This window comes from Silene latifolia, chromosome 2 (genome assembly GCF_048544455.1).
Source record: "Silene latifolia isolate original U9 population chromosome 2, ASM4854445v1, whole genome shotgun sequence".
Classification (NCBI taxonomy): Eukaryota; Viridiplantae; Streptophyta; class Magnoliopsida; order Caryophyllales; family Caryophyllaceae; genus Silene; species Silene latifolia.
Window position 1 is genome coordinate 39,113,681 of NC_133527.1, and position 23,753 is coordinate 39,137,433.

At 35.1% G+C, this 23,753-nt stretch overlaps 1 protein-coding gene across 1 annotated transcript; it reads right to left on the bottom strand.

Moving 5' to 3' along the window:
* Positions 1 to 5,652: 5,652 nt before the first annotated feature.
* LOC141629332 (protein RER1A-like) lies at positions 5,653 to 6,849 on the bottom strand. Its single transcript, XM_074442352.1, has 2 exons — positions 6,134 to 6,849; positions 5,653 to 6,044 (listed from the first exon to the last, which is right to left on the bottom strand). The coding sequence occupies exons 1-2, from the start codon at positions 6,712 to 6,714 to the stop codon at positions 5,891 to 5,893; spliced, it is 735 nt and encodes a 244-aa protein (XP_074298453.1). The 5' UTR covers positions 6,715 to 6,849; the 3' UTR covers positions 5,653 to 5,890.
* Between the last annotated feature and the right edge of the window lie 16,904 nt (positions 6,850 to 23,753).

Here is a 23,753-nt window from a genome sequence, read left to right on the forward strand (position 1 = left end):
CTTTCTGTTACGGAGAAATGGTCATAAAATTCCTGGATAGTGAACCACAGAAAAGGGTTTTTGGCCCAGATATCTACTTGATTGGTCTGCCTATGGATTTCGATTGGCATTGACTGCAAAATGATGCAAATGAGCAGCAGGTTGTTTTAATATCTATCCTGTCACACTCTAGTATTAAAAACTCCAATTATTTTAGTGCGATTTCCTAGTCATACAACACTGACACAGAAAGTTTGTCTCACTCTTTTCCTGCTTCGGAAGATTTTCCAACATTAGATCAACCCGAAAAACCTCTCAGGCAGATTACTGGTCTATGACAGGTTTGTACGATAAAATGACTTTTCCTTTCTTGATTCAATAGTCTAAGCCAAAAGTTCGAATATTGTGTACCTACTTGGACCAAGATTATACTGCAGTAAGCTGTACACATACAGGGTTAGCTTCCCTTAATAATGAAGCAAAATCATGGCAACTAGAAAAGAAAAATTGAGGTATTACAATTGATTTCAAGTAGTGATTCTTAATCGATGCAAATATGGAGCCTTATCAAGCAGTCCTCAAATAAGCTATCCTTAATCAATGCAAATAGATGTTACTCCCTCTGTCCCGGACTCCCGGTCATTTGTTGTCCTTTTCCATTTTGGGGTGTCTCAGTGATTTGTTGTCCTTTCTATTTTAAGAATGAACTTGATGAGTAATTTGATCATTCTCATTCAATTTGTTCCACTTGTTATTTAGTTATTGGCCCTCTCCTCTTTCCTTGGTCTTTATGCCAAAATGAAAGGACAACAATTGACCGGGACGGAGGGAGTATATGTTACTGATTCCAGGTTTTTTCCTGCCTGAACGAGTTATTGCTGTATACACTGTTGGAACTATGCCCCAGAGCAATCGTTATGAAACATTTTGAACGAATTTCATACAGTATAATTATTAATGGAGATTAATAATTAGATGGCATTTTCTTATTATCTTATTTAAAGTATTAATACGATGATAAGTCCTTCATTAAACTGGTATACTTGACATCATAATGGAGATTATGATAATGAGAGTCGAGTATTATAAAGTTTAGTGTAAAAGTGTTCTTGGTCGTTGGATCATCAGAATGGGACTATGATAATCCGGATAGACCAATATATTGATAACGGTACTCATATGAAGAGTATTAATGGATCTCATTCATTAAGTTATAATATAGATAATGCATATGGAGATATGATTATTGAACGTGGCCAACAGTGAGATTTCTCAAATGGTTATTATTACCTATGCACTATCAATGTGGAAATTCTCTTAAGGAGTAGTTGTATATTTTATCCTTTGACCTGAGATCATCATTGTAGTTAATAGACTACTTATTGTACTTAGATACCGGACACCTAGTGTGTAAAAATGCTAGTTGAATGGTCATTGGGTATAATTAAGTACCTATGTAATTAGTGGTGAGTCAAGACGAAATCCGTCAGCTCAAGGTAATGAGTTTGAACTCTATGTTGTCATTAATCTTATTGGTCATATAAAAACCTTGGCGGGGTAGACGAATGATTTAAGAAAGGAGTTTCTTAAAGTCATTTCCAACCAATAATGATAGGCATGTAACATAGTGGTCGTCTAGTGGGGTTTGTGATCAAACCATACCCTAGGACGATCCGGAGTTGGAACGACGGAGGGAAATAAATACGGTATCCTTTACCAGGTTCGAGTCTGAGTGAAGTACGGTGAATATTGGTATTCACGTTATCCGCCGTCGGGGAGTGTTGTTAGACGCCAACCTCGATTAATAGTTAATGAGATTAATTATTATCGGTTTAGCGATGAACCTATGTGGTCACACACTTACGGTGTGATATTTAACGTTTACGGTTATTTAATTTATTATGAGATAATAAAGTTAAATAATCTCGACGACATATTTTTATATTGTCCGCTAACACGGAAATATAGTTAATATCGGAATAACGTTTGTATGAGAGACGGATCGCAATGGCCTTAATGACCCACGTGTCTTTTAAGATAATGATGATGAGTCATTATGGGATAATGCTAATCATCAAAGGCTACGTGCATGCATATGTCATTTGTGTCCTTAGCCAATTAAAAGGTGACTAATACAACCTTTGCTTGGGCACTAAGTTACTCATTTGCCTATAAATAGGCATGGGTCGTGATTATTAAAAAAAAAAAACAACAAACCAAGTTTCTAAAAATGGTCTCTCATAAACGTGAGAAAAGTGTCTTTTCTCTATATCCGAGGTCGTCTCAAGGGTTGAGAACGTTAGTCTATCTACCGGTGTGGATACACTAGAGACTCCGTATTTTCGGGGTTAGACCAATTTATTATCTACACATAAAGTATGTGTCCCTTTACCCAGTTTTACAAGTTTTTAAATGCAATAGGTCTCAGGAGGACCGCGTTTCTGTCTTCCGCTGCTACATCTGATGTGCCGCGGTCCCTTCAATTGGTATCAGAGCCAATTTTGCATTTACATTTTGTAAATTTGGGTCTCGCGAGAATAGTTCTCGCAATTCGTTGAGTAACGAATCCATTACATGCATGCATAATTAGCTTTGGTCTATTATGTGGATATAAAAGGCATTTCCACTTTAGTACTAATCTTTGTTTCAAGCATTACGTTTGATCATTTATTGGTAATATAGTATCATTGTAATGTTTGAGTAACATATTAGTGGGTAAGCTGTTTTAAAGCTTATGATTGCTATTTAGCATGCAAAGTATATGGTGATAGGAGCCGACTCTTGTATGGGATATGAGGGTTAGTCTTATCAGTTGGGTTATATTAGATATAGCCAAGTGTGTTATTAAATTGTTTAAATGACACATAAAACATGAAGTACTACGGTTATGCAATAACTGTGTACGACAGTTATATTAGATATAATTGTTAGTGCTAATATTTGATATAAGCACTTGTGTTATTCAAATTGTTTGAATGACATTAAAACTTGACCAGTTAAAGATTATTGAGTTTTTAATTGATAAAATATGAGGTATTTTGTCAAAGGTTGCCACTCAGGTAGACAATAAAGTTATTTTATTTTCGTTTACAAGAAACGACCTGACAACCAGGGGGATTGTAGTTCGGAGATATAATAATATTGTCTATTGTATATGATACGGGGGTGAAGAAAAGTTAACTAATCTTGTACTTTTAGTCTGGACAACCCAGAGGGTATGACATTTATTAATTTTCTGTCACTAGAGTGGATAAACTCAACTACACTAATAGGTACGACCTGACAACCAGGGGACTATGTAGTGTAGAGCCTGAAATGATTTTATAAGATAAAATCAGATGAATTTTAATTATGATGAGAAGCGACCTGACAACCAGGGGGCTCATGCATGTTTTAAAATTCTTATATATCATTATGAGGAAGTCCATACCATGATGATGTATGATTATGTTCTTATTGGATTGTTTTCTTTCCGACTAAGATTTCTCAAAGGAGGCTAGTGGGAGTACAGTCATTTTCCTATTGCTAATAGGAAATGATGTGCTAACCATGAAAGAGACAAAGATTTGGCTATCTGAACAGTTCTCCATAGAGGATATGGGAGAAGCGGCTTATATTCTTGGAATAAGAATCTATGGAGATAGATTCAGGAAGCTGCTATGGCTCTCCCAAATTTGTACACTGAGCAGTCAAGTTGTACAAGGCTTGATGTGTCTTACCCGCTAGGAGTAGTGAGTAGGCATCATGCAATCCGGATGAGGGATATTGGAAAGTGGTGAAAACCATCTTTGAGTACTTGAGAAGAACTAAGGACCAATTCCTCATTTTTGGAGATTGTAAGCTAAAAGTGTTTAGCTGTACTAATGCAAGTTTCGCATTGGATACGGATGATAGCAAGTCTATCTCTGGTTATGCTTTAACCTTAAATGGTGAGCAGTGAGTTGGAAGAATTCCATAAAAGCTAAAGTAGTCGACTCGAAGAATCAAGTAAAGTACTTAGCCGTATGTGATGCTGTTAAGGAAGCCGTTTGGATAAGAAAGTTCTTAACTGAACTTGGTGTTGTTCCTTCACTGGAGGAAGGTATTCCTCTATTGTGTGTCAATAAGGAGTTATTGCACAGGCTAAAAAGCTAAGGGGACCACCAACGATCTAAACATGTTCTTCGGAAATTTCACTTGGTTAGAGAAATATTCGAACATGGAGATGTTCAAATTCATTAGGTGTAAGGGAAAGAAATGATGCAGATCCTTTCACTAAGGTGCTTTTATCAAAGGAGTTTGACAAGCACAGGTGGAATATAGGATCAAGGCTCATTACCGATTGCCTCTAGGTCAAGTGGGAGATTGTTGGAACTATGCCCCAGAGCAATTGTTATGAAACGTTTTGAACGAATTTCATACAGTATAATTATTAATGGAGATTAATAATTAGATGGCATTTTCTTATTATCTTATTTAAAGTATTAATACGATGATAAGTCCTTCATTAAACTGGTACACTTGACATCATAATGGAGATTATGATAATGAGAGTCGAGTATTATAAAGTTTAGTGTAAAAGTGTTCTTGGTCGTTGGATCATCAGAATGGGACTATGATAATCCGGATAGACCAATATATTGATAACGGTACTCATATGAAGAGTATTAATGGATCTCATTCATTAAGTTATAATATAGATAATGCATATGGAGATATGATTATTGAACGTGGCCAACAGTGAGATTTCTCAAATGGTTATTATTACCTATGCACTGTCAATGTGGAAATTCTCTTAAGGAGTAGTTGTATATTTTATCCTTTGACCTGAGATCATCATTGTAGTTAATAGACTACTTATTGTACTTAGATACCGGACACCTAGTGTGTAAAAATGCTAGTTGAATGATCATTGGGTATAATTAACTACCTATGTAATTAGTGGTGAGTCAAGACGGAATCCGTCAGCTCAAGGTAATGAGTTTGAACTCTATGTTGTCATTAATCTTATTGGTCATATAAAAACCTTGGCCAGGGTAGACGAATGATTTAAGAAAGGAGTTTCTTAAAGTCATTTCCAACCAATAATGATAGGCATGTAACATAGTGGTCGTCTAGTGGGGTTTGTGGTCAAACCATACCCTAGGACGATCCGGAGTTGGAACGCGGAGGAAATAAATACGGTATCCTTTACCAGGTTCGAGTACAGTGAAGTACAGTGAATATTGGTATTCACGTTATCCGGCCGTCGGGGAGTGTTGTTAGACGCCAACCTCGATTAATAGTTAATGAGATTAATTATTATCGGTTTAGCGATGAACCTATGTGGTCACACACTTACGGTGTGATATTTAACGTTTACGGTTATTTAATTTATTATGAGATAATAAAGTTAAATAATCTCGACGACATATTTTTATATTGTCCGCTAACACGGAAATATAGTTAATATCGGAATAACGTTTGTATGAGAGACGGATCGCAATGGCCTTAATGACCCACGTGTCTTTTAAGATAATGATGATGAGTCATTATGGGATAATGCTAATCATCAAAGGCTACGTGCATGCATATGTCATTTGTGTCCTTAGCCAATTAAAAGGTGACTAATACAACCTTTGCTTGGGCACTAAGTTACTCATTTGCCTATAAATAGGCATGGGTCGTGATTATTAAAAAAAAAAAAACAACAAACCAAGTTTCTAAAAATGGTCTCTCATAAACGTGAGAAAAGTGTCTTTTCTCTATATCCGAGGTCGTCTCAAGGGTTGAGAACGTTAGTCTATCTACCGGTGTGGATACACTAGAGACTCCGTATTTTCGGGGTTAGACCAATTTATTATCTACACATAAAGTATGTGTCCCTTTACCCAGTTTTACAAGTTTTTAAATGCAATAGGTCTCAGGAGGACCGCGTTTCTGTCTTCCGCTGCTACATCTGATGTGCCGCGGTCCCTTCATACACAAGTTCACAACCATGCACGACGATCCCATATAACAGGACCCCTGCTCCAACACGAGAACACTTGAGGAAGGGAAACCAAGTTAGCACAAATGTAAAGAGCATGGTCCTAGTAGTCCGGTACCTGACACAAGATATCAACAGCAGTCAGCAGGCATGATTAATGATTCATCAACTATACAAAGAGCGTATGTAGTTATGTACAGTACATACCAGAATTTAAATTCGTAAAGCCTGCGAACAAGAGAGTCAAACTGGTCGGGGGATAATTTGTGGCGGAAGAATTCATTGATACACGGCTCATGGCGTATGAGTTGATGATCAGGAGTTAAGTGGACAATACGTGCCCAATCGGAAGCTTCCCAAACCGATAGGGTATCTAGAGACAAGTAGAATATGAGGTCTCGAAAGCAGACACACCCTGAAACATAGGTGAGCAAGTAGTAGCCAGGATCATAGTATAATATCCTGACCGCATGAGCCACAACAATTACCGAAGTAAGACACCATCTAAACACTTGGTTAGACTCTCCCTTTACCGAATAATCTTTTTCCGTCCTTTCTACATACTTGCTTTTTCGCTCTGCCCGTATCTGATTCCACACTCTCACCAATCCCAATCCCGATCCTGATGATAACATGCTATTGTTATTATTATTAATATTATAATCAGTTTGATAGCGGTAAGTGATGGGAGAGCTGATAACTTTGGTCTCCTCGTTAACATGCGGTTTCATGGTGATCTGACCGCCAACCAACCAGGGATGGCCCCAGACCTGCATCTTTGCAACCATAGATTGCTACGGTTACAGTTACAATTACCGACTCGTAGACGCCTTTTGTGTTTTAGGTTTCTATTAATAAAGGAAGCTTTTTTTCGAGCGATTATTGAGAGTCCAAGTTTTGCGAAACACCTTAAGGGGTGTTTGGTTCAACTCATAAAGATATGAGGTATGGGTTTGGAATGAGTCAAACCCATACCAAGGGTTTGTTTGGCAAAAATACAGGTTTCATACCCATACCTCAAACCCATGAGGTATGGGTTTCTCATACCCAAGAAGGGAGGTGGGTATGAGATTGATACCCATAACTATCAAGTAATAAAACCAAAAAACATGAAAAAAAGTTAAATGAAACATTTTAAATGATTTTTTTTTTTACATTTATTTGATCAACTCTTCATTTTCATGATTTTTTAGTATCAAAAATAATTATTTTTAATGCTGTATTTTAGATTTTTTTAACTTTGATAAAGTTCGATCTCATTCCACCCAAAATTGAAACAAACACATGGTATGGGGAATCACGTTCCAAACCGATATCACCTGGGTATGATTCCTGATTCCAAACCCATACCCACGCGCGAACCAAATACCCCATAAGTATTTAATAAACAATAAGATAAAGATATAGCGTACGAATTTGGATAGAAGTACGTTAACTTAGCTTCGAAGTATTTTAGATTTCTAGCCATATTAAAGTTGAATAGTTAATCCATATACAACTCTATGAACAATAGAATTTAAATTCAACTTGGGAGTTATATAATAATATTATTATATGCACGTTTATTGTGACGATCGGTCTTAATGTAGCTTATATTAGCCTGATAGGATAAAATTTTGATAAAAAGTAGAGTAGAAGTAGGATACATCTTAGAGGCTTAGAGTTATGTTAGAGTCCTTCTATTAAGGTCTTATACTTTTGGACTTAAAGTCACTTAATTTCAGTTCACTTTAGATCCTATAAGTTGATTCGATTCGATTCGAGATCCTATAAGTTCGATTCGAGATCTAATAAGTTGATCAGATCCTATAAGTTCGATTCGATTCGAGATCCTATAAGTTGATTCGATTCAGATCCTATAAATTCAGTTCAGAAAAATTCAGATCCTATAATTTTAGTTCAGAAAAGCTATATACGGAGTATTATTTTAAAAAGCGATACAAAAACATTTGATATTAAGTATTCGATACATACATTATTATTTCAAAAAAACAATCACTCCTCTCATTAATAATTTCAGCATCACAATAGATTTGGGCATGTTTGATAAAAAGCGGAAATAAGGCCATGTATTAGGTACGAAACAACATAGTCAAAAACATTTGGCGAGGCAATGGATCCGTTGTTGAGAGTGATAGTGAAGATGAAAGTGATGAGGATTATGATAATATGAAAACAAATGGTTAGAAAAAAAATATAATATGTGATTTATTTGTTATCGTAATGTAATCGTAGTATAATGTATGAACAAACCAATAAATATAAAGGGGAAATTTTTTATTATTTTACCTTGTGTTTTAGACTATAATTTTTTTTATCAATGTTCTCTCTTGGCAAGTAGTAGTAATAATAATAATAATAATAATAATAATAATAATAATAATAATAATTATAATAATAATAATAATAATAATAATAATAATAATAATAATAATAATAATAACAATAACAATAATAATAACAATAACAATAACAATAACAATAACAATAATAATAATAATAATAGTTAAGTTAAATAAAATAAAATAAAATAAAATAAAGTTAAGTTCGGCTTTTATAAGTTCAGTTCAGAAAAGTTCAAATCTTATAAGTTCATTTCAGTTCAGATCCTTTAAGTTCAGTTCAGTTCAGATCCTATAAGTTCAGATCAGTTCATATCCTATAAATTCAGTTAAGTTCAGATCAAATTCGTTTAAGTCCAAAAGAACAGGGCCTAAACCAATTCAAAGTGTCGAACTACTATATATATACTCATATATTTACATATATGTATGTGCTTTCATCTTCACCAAAATATAATTAAGATGAATTATATGAGTTGTAGCTTAATTTTGAGCCTATCACAAGCTTCAAAATGGAACTCGATTGTGGATTGTGTATAGTAATGAAGACTTATATATGGACATTATCTTCCCGAATTACATAAGATTATGTTTAAGCTTCAAAACTGAGCTTGATTGCGGATTGTGTACAATAATGATAATGATGACATATATATGGAGATTATCTTTCAGAATAACCTAAGATTAGGCTAAGATTATGTTTAAGCTTCAAAAGAGAGCTCGATTGCGGATTGTGTATACTAATGATAACCTATATATGGAGACTATTATTTCTAATAGCTACTCTTACGTCTTATTGGTTACTTCGTGTCTCCGTATACATGTGGCCATGTGGGTAATATTTGATGAAGTTATAAGGTAAGCAAGGATTAGAATGATAATTGTATTAGGGTGAGTTTTTAATTTATTTGTTTGGTTATTTTATAAAAGATAAGTGGTATATCAATTCTTATTCCAATCCTGAAGGGATATAGAAGTAAATATCTCAATTTTGTACTTATATTTATTTAGATGTATTGTAATACTACGATTTTATGAGTCTCGGGGTACTCTACCGAGTAGGTCTTACTCTGTCGAGTAAAGGTGAGTTGCGTTTTAAAATAGTTTCTGACCTATTGGGTACTCGATCGAGTAACTATGATACTCGATCGAGTAAGGGGGCATTCGATCGAGTACCTTAGGTACTCGATCGAGTAACCGGTTTACGGGGAGTTATTTCTCGGGTTTCGTTAATTATGCGATTAAGGTATATAATCTTTTCCGTCATCATTCTAAACACTTTTCAAAACCTAATTTACTGTCAAAGAGAGAAAGCAAGTACGTTCATCCTTTAATCGCATTGTTAGCAAATCCCGGAGTTTGGAAGGTCGGTTTTCATCGTTTGTTATACCGTTGAGATCCTCGCGTCAAGGGTAAGATCTATGTACCCTTTTTGTTGTCTTTCCTTTAAGTTGGTTAAACCCTAATCTAGGGATTTGGGGGTTTTTGAGTAGTTTGTGATTTGGTAGCATTTGTATGTTGTATGATAGGAGGAGGTTTCATAGAAGAAGCTTTTTGATACAAATTTGTAGAGACCGTCGATAGTTGTGCTTTCGGGTAGGATTTCTACTCGGTATTAGTCCTATAATGGGATGATTGTTGATGTGTTGTGATTGATTGAATAATATAGTAATTGTATTGTGACGGTTTGTTGATTGTGATTGTTTGTCTATGGTTCTCGAGGCGTGTCCTCTACCGAGTGGGGTCACTTGCGGGAGTGGCTTCACGCCCTAGTTTCGCCCTTCGTGGAACCCGCCACGGAAGGGGATTTGCACATTAATGGACAGGGTTATCGCTCATTATGAGGAGCGGGGATTTGGTGGGTGTGGCTGCGGTCCCCCCCTGGCGTGGCGGGTCCAGTGGACGGTCGGTGATTGAGATTGTTGGGATTGGTGTGGTTGTGTGTGTGTGACGGTTAAGTTATCTGTTTATCTTATTGTTGATATATTGAGTTGTGTGATTAGTCGACCCGGTTGTTGTTTTGTAAACTGCGGTGATCCATTCGGGGGATGGTGAGCGAGAATTGAGCGAGTTTGAGTTGAATCTTTGGGATAGCTAGGATGTGCCACCGTCGACGATAGAAGTCTTCCGCTGTAGTCTTTTAGTTTTATGACATTTCAAGTATTTCAAGAGACAGTTGGTTTTAAGAACTTGTACCCGTATTTTGGGATTTGGTTTCAGTTGTACTTTTCACTAAAGTTATATCATTTAAGTTGTTTCGTTATTGTCTTATGAATATCATGTCTCGGGTAACCGAGATGGTAATATTTTCATACCTGAGTGGTCCTGGTAAGGCACTTGGAGTATGGGGGTGTTACAAATGGTATCAGAGCGACGATCATGAAACCTGTAACCAATGAATCTAATGAATATAGGGAGTCAATTAAAATGAACCCGGGGTAAAGGTTGTAGGAGCTAATGCAAAGGCTTGGGAGACGTCCTAAAGTTGTGAACTTGCCCTACAATTTTGAACCGGTCACCATGGGATATGAGTCGGGATCGCTATGTGTTTATCTTGTGAATTGTGTACCTATATGGTGATGTGTGGCATGAATCAGTGGATGTATGTATGTGAAGAATGAGAATGTGTAGAAAAGATGGTGATGATGTGATTTCGTAAGTTATTGATTGAAAGCATGATAGTTGTTTTACGATATGGCATTATAGAGATACGAGAGGAAAATTTGTTTGATTTGAGTTATACATAGAATTATGTATACATATATGTTGTTGGTAGTGTTGTACGAGTTTATATAGCTGAAAGTTTGAGTAAGAGCATGAATAATTGGTGGAAAAAGATGATAAGTAATGCATGATAATATGATATTTTTTTTTAAGCATGTTGTATGATGGAAGAGATGTTATAATTTTGTTATGCTAGTAACATGTGAATATGATACTTGATGTCATATAATTGTAATTTTGTTTACGTAAAGTTATATAATAAAAAACATGTGGGTAATATGTGATTGGTAAGTTGAATGATATATGTGCATCGAGTTATTTGTTGCTTGGCTTTTGAAGATAGTAACATATGACTAGGAATACTGGTTTTATGAGTTTTGGATTGGTTTTGTTTGCTTGGTTGTTGTCTAAGTTGTTTGGAAGTAAAAATCAAATAGTTTTGTCGTCTGATTACAGCAAAGTTGTCTTTAAACTGTTATAACTTGAGATGCATAAATGATTTTGATGTGATTCCAATTGGAGGTGATAGATTGTCCTTTTACGATTCTAACGATAGGTCACACGCCCAAATCGACCAAGAAACGAGTGAGTTATGACTGTTTTACGAAAACTGGGCAATGCTGAGAATTGCGTAGGGTACTCGATCGAGTAGCCTTGGCACTCGATCGAGTAGGGGGCACTCGATAGAGTACCTCAGTTACTCGATCGAGTAGCACTGGTGATTTGTTTTACGTGCTTCTGACCTTCACCTACTCGATCGAGTAAGTCCCTTACTCGATCGAGTGGCCTGTACTCGATCTAGTGACCCCTGTTTTGGGTCATATGCTTATCATTTGACTTCGCTGCATATTATGTTTAATTCAAAGTGGTTATTTTGCTTCTTTATGCATTGTTTTACATGTATGTTGGTTTTGATACGTAAGTTACCCAATCTTATGGGGTGGTGAGTGACACCTTTTGGTGAGTATGAGTTTGGTGGGAGGAGATGAGCTATATGTGGTTGCGATAGATATGGAAAAAGAAAAGAAAGATCGTTATGGCTTAATTGAGACATAGAGCATGTTTTCTGAGTTGAGAAGAGTGATATGATTGTGTGTTGAGTAACGTAAAAGCAAGTGAATATGGGCAAGAGATGATGTGAGTCTAAGGAACGTGAGAATAAAAAGATTGAAAGTAAGGATATGGATAGTGGCAGCTTAAGATGTGTAAAGAATTATGGAGGGAGATGGTTAGGAGTCGTGTGGGTTATGGATATATGTAGTGAAAGTTCGTTTTAAAGGGGGTTGAGAAAAGTGGTAAACAGTGAAATTTATAGAGACATGTCGCGAGGTAGATTTGTACACAGTGAGTGAGTTTAGGAGATTTGGTTTATTAAGAGATGAAACTATTGTGGGATTTCCTTGGGCATTTAACGGCATGAAATGAATTCTGATTTCTAAAGAGGTACAAAGGAGATACAATTGTTTAAACAGTGAACATTGATTTTATGGATAGATTAGTGGCAAATGTGAGTGATAGCATAATAAGAGAAGATCCATGGTAAGAAAGAGTGAGATGCTATCGATATAAAATAATGGGATTTGAGTTTTGGAGCGATGAGAAGGTAATTGGTGCACTAAAGGGTTAGATAGAAGTAATAAGGAGTTGAGCTATTAAATGGTATTGTTGAGTATAAAGAGAAAAGAAGGATAAAAGTAAACTGAGAAAAATGTTCACCGGAGTTATGTAACATAAAAGTAAGGAATCGTCGAGACGTATGATACTATCAAGAGTAAGTAAGTTAATGGTTATACAGAAGTTTTAGGACAACATGATTAATCATGAGTTTCGAGGAATTAAGGGAGTAAGAAGTTGGTAGAATATCTGCATGATATGAGATTTTGGTGGAGAGTTAGATGATGACATAATTAAGAATAGTATTGGGAAGAATGTTGAGGTAATTTTGTTGATGGATTCGATGTTCGTTATTTGGGATGTTAACCAGAGATAGGAAAGAAATCATGATGTTTAGAGATGAGTGTAAGAGATTTGATGTCCGGACAGTGGTAGTGTTATGGTTTGTGACTAGTGGTTAAGGGTGATGGTATATTAGAAAGGTAACAATTCTAAAGAGGTTGATTTTGCAGAGACTAGATTGCTATGTATGGTTGTGAGAGAGTATAAGGTGTGGTTATATGAGGCGGTTGTTAGTAGTTGAGTATTACTAGTATGGTTATATTTGGCATGAGTTGATGGTTATGCGAATGGGAGAATGTGTTATGAGGGGCATACGAGTTAAGCTCGGGTGAGAGGTAACTTTTATAAGGTGGTAACTTACGTGATCAGGATTGACTGGTTGGATGTGATTACGGGTCTGTGATATATATATAATGTTCGTGTGAGTTTTTGACCTCACAAGACGTGATATGGTGTGATTATCATAAAGTTGTTATTTGAATGTTCTGTAATGCATGTTGGGTACGCTAATCTAATTGAATGATGATTAAAAAGGTAATAATTTGAGTGATCTGGCATGACTGGTTATACCTGTATATATTCATGATACATGTCAATCTGTGATATGGTAAGGGGATAATACTCATGAGGTTATTATATGTTTAATTCATAAAATATATTGCGTTGTCATTTAGTAAAGTGGATTTGAGTAAGTTTTCCTTGTCTGAGAAGTTATTCTGAGTCAGTGTTTATGGGAATTGTATGCAGTTGTGATGTCTATCGATGTGGTGGTTGTGCCTCGGGTGGTGATCCGGGCACGGTACATAGTGTGGTGGTGCGGGTATTTTTCGCACTGCTGCGGTGTGGTGTTGGTGGCGGTGTTGCGATGCCGTCACCGGTTGTGGTGGAGTAGGCGGGATGATTATGATACGAGTTCTCAAAAGTACATATCAGTTATACATAGTTGTTGTTTTGTTTGTTGTTGTTTCTGGTGAGTTTCAGTTTGGATAGATAGACTGTTGTTTTGTTTGTTGATGTTTTCTTTACCAGGTTAAGTTTGGGAATGAGGGTAGAGTACGATATGAAATAGAGTTGTATATGTTTTCGTTGTTGTCATGGTATAGTGACATTCTGTTGATGGGACACGGTTGTGAGAGGTTATTCTGATGAATTCGATCTTGTTCTAGATAAGGCTTTCATAGACATGGTAATGGCAAGTGATTTGTAAAACATGTGTGGTAATGACTTGAAAGAGGCAGGGGGTTCATAATCCTTTGTGGAGACAGTGAGTGTAGGGTGTGTTGGGGGAATTAGTGTCATGTTAAGTTATGTATTAGTTTGCAGTAATCAAGGAAAGAACTTGAGGATCTAGTGTGAGTGTACATAACGAGTGTGGATCGTGAGTTATGCTTTGGGAGATAGGTGCTTTACATAAAGAGGTATGTTGTTTTGCAGTAATAATGGAGAGTTAGTATGGTGATTTTGCTACGAGTTTTATGGTATAGGTTAGGTGATGGGCCGAATGAGTTGAAATATGAGAAATGTTTAAGTAAGAGAGCTTTGGATATATACATGGCGAGTGTTTAGATTATAGGTGGCTATCTTTGACATACGGTGGTGGTGAGGATAATGAGACGATATAGCTAGGATTTAGTATTAGTGAGTTACGAGGACGTAGCATTTATCTTAACAGGAGTAGGATGCGATAAAAGAGATTTTGATGGTTGTACATATGGTGGTATATTTTTGGAAGTAGAGTGTTGGTGTAGCATAAAGGACGGATATTTGTTTTGATTTTAGTAAAGGTCATGACAGTTGGATGATGATGTTATGAGTGTGAGTAAACTTCGAGGACGAAGTTCCTTTTAAGGGTGGTAGAATGTAACATTCCGTTTGATGTTTATGAGTGTCTTGATAGTGGATTTTCTAGTGGATAATAGGTTAGTGAAACGGAGCTAGCAGCGTTAGTGGACGGTAGTTGGTAGTGTATGGAGTTGGTGTCGGGAGAGTCTATGACGTAGTTGATACGATATCGTGAGCCATGTTGTGGAGGTAGGAATAGTTGGTGGAGTTGGTGTTGAGAGTTCATGTTTTATAGGCTGGGGTTTCGTTTTGAGTTCTTAGTTGCGTTGTTGTGTCTTGATCGAGTCATTATGTTTGTTTTATGTATGGGTTGAACTTCGGGGACGAAGTTCTTTTTAAAGAGGGAAGACTGTAATACTACGGTTTTATGAGTCTCGGGGTACTCTACCGAGTAGGTCTTACTCTGTCGAGTAAAGGTGAGTTTCGTTTTAAAATAGTTTCTGACCTATTGGGTACTCGATCGAGTAACTATGATACTCGATCGAGTAAAGGGGCATTCGATCGAGTACCTTAGGTACTCGATCGAGTAGCCGGTTTACGGGGAGTTATTTCTCGGGTTTCGTTAATTATGCGATTAAGGTATATAATCTTTTCCGTCATCATTCTAAACACTTTTCAAAACCTAATTTACTGTCAAAGAGAGAAAGCAAGTACGTTCATCCTTTAATCGCATTGTTAGCAAATCCCGGAGTTTGGAAGGTCGGTTTTCATCGTTTGTTATACCGTTAAGATCCTCGCGTCAAGGGTAAGATCTATGTACCCTTTTTGTTGTCTTTCCTTTAAGTTGGTTAAACCCTAATCTAGGGATTTGGGGGTTTTTGAGTAGTTTGTGATTTGGTAGCATTTGTATGTTGTATGATAGGAGGAGGTTTCGTAGAAGAAGCTTTTTGATACAGCTGTAGAGACCGTTTGATAGTTGTGCTTTCCAGGTAGGATTTCCTACTCAGTATTAGTCCTATAATGGGATGATTGTTGATGTGTTGTGGTTGATTGAATAATATAGTAATTGTATTGTGACGGTTTGTTGATTGTGATTGTTTGTCTCTGGTTCTCGAGGCGTGTCCGCGGCTGAGTGGGGTCACTTGCGGGAGTGGCTTCACGCCCTAGTTTCGCCCTTCGTGGAACCCGCCACGAAAGGGGATGTGCACATTAATGGACAGGGTTATCGCTCATTATGAGGAACGGGGATTTGGTGGGTACGGCTGCGGTCCCCCACGGGCGGCGGGTCCGGTGGACGATCGGTGATTGAGATTGTTGGGATTGGTGTGGTTGTGTGTGTGTGACGGTTAAGGCATCTGTTTATCTTATTGTTGATATATTGAGTTGTGTGATTAGACGACCCGGTTGTTGTTTTGCAAACTGCGGTGATCCATTCGGGGATGGTGCAAGAATTGAGCGAGTTTGAGTTGAGTCTTTGGGATAGTGGGATGTGCCACCGTCGACGATAGAAGTCTTCATTTGTAGTCTTTTAGTTTTATGACATTTGATTTGAAGAGACAGTTGGTTTTAAGAACTTGTACCCGTATTTTGGGATTTGGTTTCAGTTGTACTTTTCACTAAAGTTATATCATTTAAGTTGTTTCGTTATTGTCTTATGAATATCATGTCTCGGGTAACCGAGATGGTAATATTTTCATACCTGAGTGGTCCTGGTAAGGCACTTGGAGTATGGGGGTGTTACATGTATTTTTTTTTTTTTTTTTGCATTTTAGTTGTTGTATATTGATATATACTGTACTTCTCAAATATTGAAGCATATTGCATGTAGATGAAAGACATTGAAGCAAAAAAATCAGTATTGTTTATGTGCACAAGAAAAAACCTCAAGATCCTAAAAATGACATGAAACTCCAATAATCTAATTAAAAGTTACGGATGCCATAAACCGAAGACATGCGGCCGGAAACAAATTAAAGATCTTAAATGTCAACTTTAGAGTACGTCAACATGAAAAGCTTCGATATCAGCGTCATGAAACTACAATAGTCTAATTAAAAGCTACGGAGTACATGTTATGAAATACATGGTTCAATACTATCCTAAAAAGTTGGGTATTGCATGTACATGAAATTTACGTGATTAGAAAGTACAAAGATTTCAATTTTGGAAATGACTCTTGGTCGAGAAAGTCTAACCTCTTCCCACTACAATTTGCTTGTACAAAGAAATTTCAATTAAATTGATACTCTTTAGTCTTTATGTTCCAAGCTTAGTTATCTATTGTCTTTTTTTTGTGATGAGAATTTTAAACACAAATAATTATTAACTGAGTCGAAGGAATTATATCATTAAGATGTGGCAAAATAATATATTAAGAATAGATCTCCAACTTTATCACGTTTATCATACAGTTTTTTATTGGATTCAAAATCTTATATATACCTAGCATAAGTGCATGAATCACATGTACGTAATAACAGTTCTATGATTTGCTATAAGACATTGCTGATAGATACTTAAAACGGGTCAATAAAATGGGTAAGAAACAAAAAGTTTTTAGAGACTAGCAAAATAATTGTACTACTATCTAACCAAGTGAGCTATTATTTAATCCGTTATATTTTGAAGATAAATATAGAAACCAATTGAAAAATAAATACTCCATTGGTCTTAGTCATGGTGTTGGTATGTAGAGGAACCCGAATAAAAGACAAATTGATTACCCAGCAAACTCATTAGCAAATTTTGTAACAACAAACTCATTAGCAATTTGCTATAACGACAAACTCATTAGCAATTTGCTATAACGACAAACTCATTAGCAATTTGCTATAACGACAAACTCATTTACGTGAATTAATTAGATTAGCAATAGCTAATTCCTAGGCGCCTCTTAGCAACAACTCTATGGCTCTATCCCTTTACAAGTGCTCTCTTATCCCCATAATTTTCAAACACAAATTCTTGTTTACATCCGTTATTATTTACAACGGAGGTATAAATCCAACCCAACCAACACCTTTTTTCGGGGTGATAGGGTGATACAACCCTCCGTTATAATTTACAACGGTTATAAGCAAGACTAATTGATTTTCAAATTGGTTATATATTTTTTTTTTCAATAATTCTTCTATAAGACAGTTTTACAGACCGAAAAAATCATTCTCAGAGTTTTGATAATTAAATAACGTTCAAAGTATAACTAAAGTCAGTACAAAAGATTCTAACAAAAGGCCTGTGCGTTGCACGGGCATTAAATCTAGTATATATATAAAAGAGAGTTTTTTCGAGCGATTCTAGGCTGTCCACATCATCACAAATTAATTTAGGAAAGTTTTATAAATAATATTTTTGATATAAAAAATAAAGTGGTAAATATTTTAGTTATTATAATAATATATATTTCCTATTTTATAGTCAAGCGATGTTTCTAATTTTAATATAAAAACTTTTTCATTTCATTTGGCAAAATAATGTAGGTAAAAAAATTATGAAAATAATATAATTAGATTCGTGGTAAGAAATGCTATCATTAGAGTATAGATTTCATATAATTTGCCCATATTTAAGATGGTGTACTTCTTAATATGTTATATGTTCTACATTGAACATATAAATATTATAATTCTCCCACATCGAAAGATTAATATAAGGTGAGTTGATCCTATAATTATAAATAGAAGATATATTTGGAACTCAGATATCAACCCAAAGATATCAACCCAAAATCTTTTGAGTTCCTCAAGTGTGGCGAGTTCAGGATTTTAATTTCGGTGTAGCAAAATATATATTCAAGGCAAAGTGTATAGATAATTAGTGTGAAAGTAGTAAATTTTGGTGTAGCAAATCACAAATTTCTAACCTAATTTTCCGCCTTTGGTGTCGCAGCGGCCTTAGTGGCCTCGTCCCTGATTGTGTTAGAGAGTTCTTAAGAGTTAAGAGTTTGTATCATTATCTCCATAATATGATATAAAAAATAATGTGGAGGATGTTTTAATTATTATAATATATATTTTTTATATTATATTCAGTGATGTTTATAATTTTTATATAAAACTTTTACATTTCATTTGCAACAGTATTGTTAAAAAAATTAGCGAAAGGTATAAATAATAGAATTGTCCCATATCGAAAGATTAGCAAAATGTGGGGGCCGATGAACCTATGATTATAAATAGATGACATCTTTTGAACTTATATATCAATCCAAAATATTTGAAGTCTCTCAAATATTATCTTAGAGAGTTCTTAATAGTTTATATCATTATCTCCATAATATGATATTAAAAATAATGTGGTGAATGTTTTAATTATAACACATATTTACTATATTATACTCAAGTGATAGTTTATAATTTTTATATAAAAGCTTTTACATGTCATTTGACAAAAAGTATCTTTAAAAACGTGGTAAAACAAAATGCTATCATTAGAGTATAGATTTCTTATCATTTGCACGTATTTATACATTATTTATAATCTAAGTTCCAGGATGGCTCATATTTATAATCACAGTATCACCCCATCTTATGCTAATTTTTTGATGTGGGACAATTTTATTATTTATATATAGTATATTTATCACACTATATTATGTTTCAATGTGGGGCATGTAACATACCAAGAAGTACACAATCTTTTATATTAACAAATTATTTGAAATCTATACTCTAATGATAGCATTTGTTACCACAAATCAAATTATATTATTTTCATAATTTATTTAACGATATTTTTTTAAAAAATGAAGTGTATAAGTTTTTATATAAAAATTAGAAACATCACTTGAATATAATATAATATAATAAATTATAATAATTAAAAGATTCTACACTTTATTTTTGCATTCAAAAATATTATTTATAATACATTCCTAAATTAATTTTTAGGAAACTCCACCTTGATAATCATCTGTTGTGGGACAATTCAACTATTTATATGTAGTATATTCACTACTCCTACATTATTTTTCAATGTGGGACAAATAATATACTTAGAAAAAAATATCATATCATATATATAAGTATAGAAAAATCGTACGAACATAGTATAGTATTTGAGTCCATTTTTGAAATAATGGTCAAAAATAAAATATTTGTCGTTTTGGGTCGGTTGTGAAAATATTTGTCAAAATGGTGTCCACGTAGGCTCGGGATTTATAGACCTGAAACACGCCACTACTAATGGCGTGTTTTGTGAAGAAACACGCCATTAGTAGTGGCGTGTCTTTACAACAATTTTTTTCCTCAACTGTCTGAACTTAAAAAAAAAAAAAAAAAAAAATACATAAGACACGCCATTAGGGGTGGCGTGTTTCCCCTCCGAAACCCGCCATTCCCAATGGCGTGTTTGTTTTAGTCCATTTTTTAATGAAGTTTCTTTCCGTACTCATTATAAACACGCCATTGGTAGTGGCGTGTTTTAGGTCCAGAAATCCCGAGCCTACGTGGACACCATTTTGACAAATATTTTCAAAACCAACCCAAAACGACAAATATTTTATTTTTGACCATTATTTCAAAAATGGATTCATAGTATTTTCTCATTATTAATCGCGTTGGATGTCAAACTGGGTGCAAAAAAGATAGTGTATTTCTGACAATGTTATTTGTTCCATATATATCGAAAAATAATGTAGCTATTGTTAATATATGATGTATAAATAGTCGAATTGTCCCAAATCGGAAAATTACTGTAAGGTGGGGTTAACCTATGATTATAAATATGAGTCATCTTTAGAATTTAAACATCAACCAAATTTTTTTTAAGTCTCTGAAGTGTTGTCTTATTAGAGATCTCTTATTAGAGTTTTTATTATTATCTCTTTTATAGCGAAATTTATTTATTATTTATTTTTCTCGCATAATCAATAAACGGTAGACGTGTATGTATTTATAATTTATTTTCTTTGAAAGAGATATTTCAATCATATGTAAACAAATGATTAGATGTAAACATTAAAGTTTTATAACATTTTTTTCATTATAACCAAGTTAATTAACCCGTTGCAACGCACGAGCTTTCAACCTAGTTTATTCTAAGATGAAGCAGGATGAGGACCCTCAAGCGCTCGATGTGCTCCTCTGGTGTGTCCTTGACCTGGATTACCCTTTTATATCTTTGTGCCAAGTAGACCTGTGCAGCAGATCAAGTCCTTGGTTGGGTCATATGAGTCTGGTCAGAATACGAGCCATGTTGAATTAAACTCGAAGACGAAGCCCTTGTGGGCTTGCTTGGATTGAGGGAAAAAGGTGGAAAAAATCAGGGAGTAATGATTTGGGGTTATTTTAGTGAGTTTGGTACGAGGGTGATTATTCATCTAGGCAACTTATTACTCTCATCTAGGGGTAATGTATTACCCACCCTCCCCCATGGGTAATTATTACTAGAGTAATGCATTACTCCCTATATTGAACAAATATAAAAGCATTTTATACATAATGCACTAATTACACTTTTACCAAACTCGAAAATAGATTACCCAAGTAATAATTCTCTTAGTATTCCAAACTTGAAAATAAGGAACATATTACTTCCCGTATTAAATTCTCCGGTAATTATTTCCCTTAAAATATTACCCCACTAATTATTTCCTTCATTCTAGGTAGTGAAACTACTACTATTTCCCTCTTTGATTATAATTGAACTCGAAGTAAATTCATAACTAAGACATTTATAGTTCAGTGAGAAGTATTTGCAAAATTTTATTATTTTGAATTGGAATGATAATTGAAATTGGAATTGGTGTGGGATTTGGATTCAGTTTCTTATAAACTAGTTTTCAACTCTTGCAGAATTGCATGGGTATGTTTTTAAGAGCATTGATATAATGTTAACTAAAATACATGAATATTTTATACTCTATTTCTTTTAAAATGATAATAGGTTAAAAGACGTGCAAAAATTGCAAGGGTTTGAAACGTACACATGTTTTAAATTGCGAAAAAATGCACGAATTCAGTGTTAAAACATGATATATGGTATATTAAATGCAATGTATGGAAAATAATAAATAGCTAACAATGTAAATATCGCTATAAAATAAAAACAATTGTCAAAATTTAAAAGGGTTTACAATACAATTCAAGAAACATAAATATAGAATTAACTAAAACAGTCTAATAACATTCTAGCCCAAATTTATATTTTCTTCATCTCAATAATACTTTTATTGTTTCTTAATTTATTTGTTAGCCATATCTTAATCTTACACCTTTCTTAAAAGTGTGAGCACCATACTACTATTCACTAATGAATAGTAACTTGTATAATGAGTAGTGTCAAAGTCTTGGATTGGGCTGGTTTGTGAGCTGGGTTGTGCAGGTTTTGATGAGCAATTTTCGATTGCTTTGGGCCGTTTGGGGTGTCACTGATTTGGGCCTAACTACAATCTACAAACAACAATGCTTGAGCCTTTTTTTTTTTAATTTTTTTATGCTGCTTGGTTTTCCTCTATCCACGTTTTCCATTCTCAACCTCTCAATCCCTCATATCTCTTCTTTGCTCTTTCTACAGTCTGCACTCCCTCCGTCTGATTCATCAGCTGTCTTCATCCATCATTGCATTTTCCTTCACCATCTCATCTCACCATCACCTTCGTTATTCATCTTTGCTTCTCAAACTACCAACACTTTTCATTTGAATTGAGGTAAGTCGTCTTTATTTCTCATATTGTTGTTTATTCAGATGGTTAATTGATTTTATTATTTGTTTTCGGATTAATTAGGGTTTTATTTTAGTTTTCGGATTAATTAACAGGTAACAATAGTTTTCTTATCATTGATCGCCTTTCCAATTTCTGTAATTTAATCATCTTTTATTTTGTTAATTTAGGGTTCACATTGAATTATTTTGTTAATTGTGATCTTATAGTAGCTTAATAATGTGCGGTTGTATTATGTTGAAGGTATTTGACGACATCATTTTGCAGTCGAAAGCCGAAGAAGGATTATTAGGATATGATGCTCCTTGGATCTAATAATTCTGTCTTTTTACGGAGATGTCAATCTGCCATGGCTGTCTTATTTTAAAGTTCCTTATCAATTATAGCATTTTCATCATGTATGTAGAGGGTATTGAAACATCTCTATGTAATTATTAGAAAGCACTTGGTATTTTGGAGCGCTTTGTTGAATCAGATAGTCGCTGTATTGCTGAATTATATCCTTTTAAGTAATGTCAGACTTTTAATTGTTTAGTTTGCTTGATGCAATACCTGGCCCAGAGCTGTCAGGGATGGATTTTGAAATGTTACAAGTTCCTCATGGTTTGTTGATTTGTAACCTTAACTGTGGACTAGGGATGTCATTGGGGCGAGGCGGTGGTGGATATAGGCTCCCCCGTACCCGTACCCACCAAGAAAACCTCCTACCCATCCCCGCCCCGCCACCCGTGGCGGGTACAAGTTTCCAAAACCATCCCCGCCGCAACGGGTGGAAATATAAAACCGTACCCGCCCCGCTTACCCATTAACCCGCTACACCATAAATTTATTCGATAATTTTTTTCGTAAAAGTTAGTTTAGTCATATTAATTTCCATTTTTTGACTTTATCTTTATAAGTTAATTTTTTCACTAAATAAATTAGTAAAAAACTTTATAATATATCTATTATTCACATTATATTTTAATTATAACTAAATAAGATTTATAAAATTATCATAATCCTACTAATTTTTTAAATTATTGGCGGGTAGGCGGGTATTAGGTGGGTAAGATGCAAAATCCATCCCCGCCCATGACCCATGGCGGGTACAATTTTCGTACCCGCACCCGCCCCACCACCCGCCAAAGCTCTACCCATCCCCACCCCAACTGGGGCGGGTGCAGGGCGGTACCCACTTGTACCCGCCCCGCTGACATCCCTACTGTGGACATTAGAAACTTCCGTATTTGTCTATGTCTAGAAATTGGTTCAAAGGCAGAAGAAGCTATTCCATACTGCCAGAAGGCTGTATCTGCCTGCAAGTCAAGGGTGCAACGTTTGATGGATGTACTAAAGACTATATCGGCCTCTATGCCTA

What these genes read in the sequence shown, in the direction of transcription:
- LOC141629332 (XM_074442352.1), bottom strand. Translation starts at nt 6,714, where the DNA reads ATGGTTGCAAAGATGCAGGTCTGGGGCCATCCCTGGTTGGTTGGCGGT. An exon ending in CTTTACGAATTTAAATTCTG is followed by an intron (nt 6,045 to 6,133) that starts GTATGTACTGTA and finishes ATCTTGTGTCAG; the next exon opens with GTACCGGACTACTAGGACCA.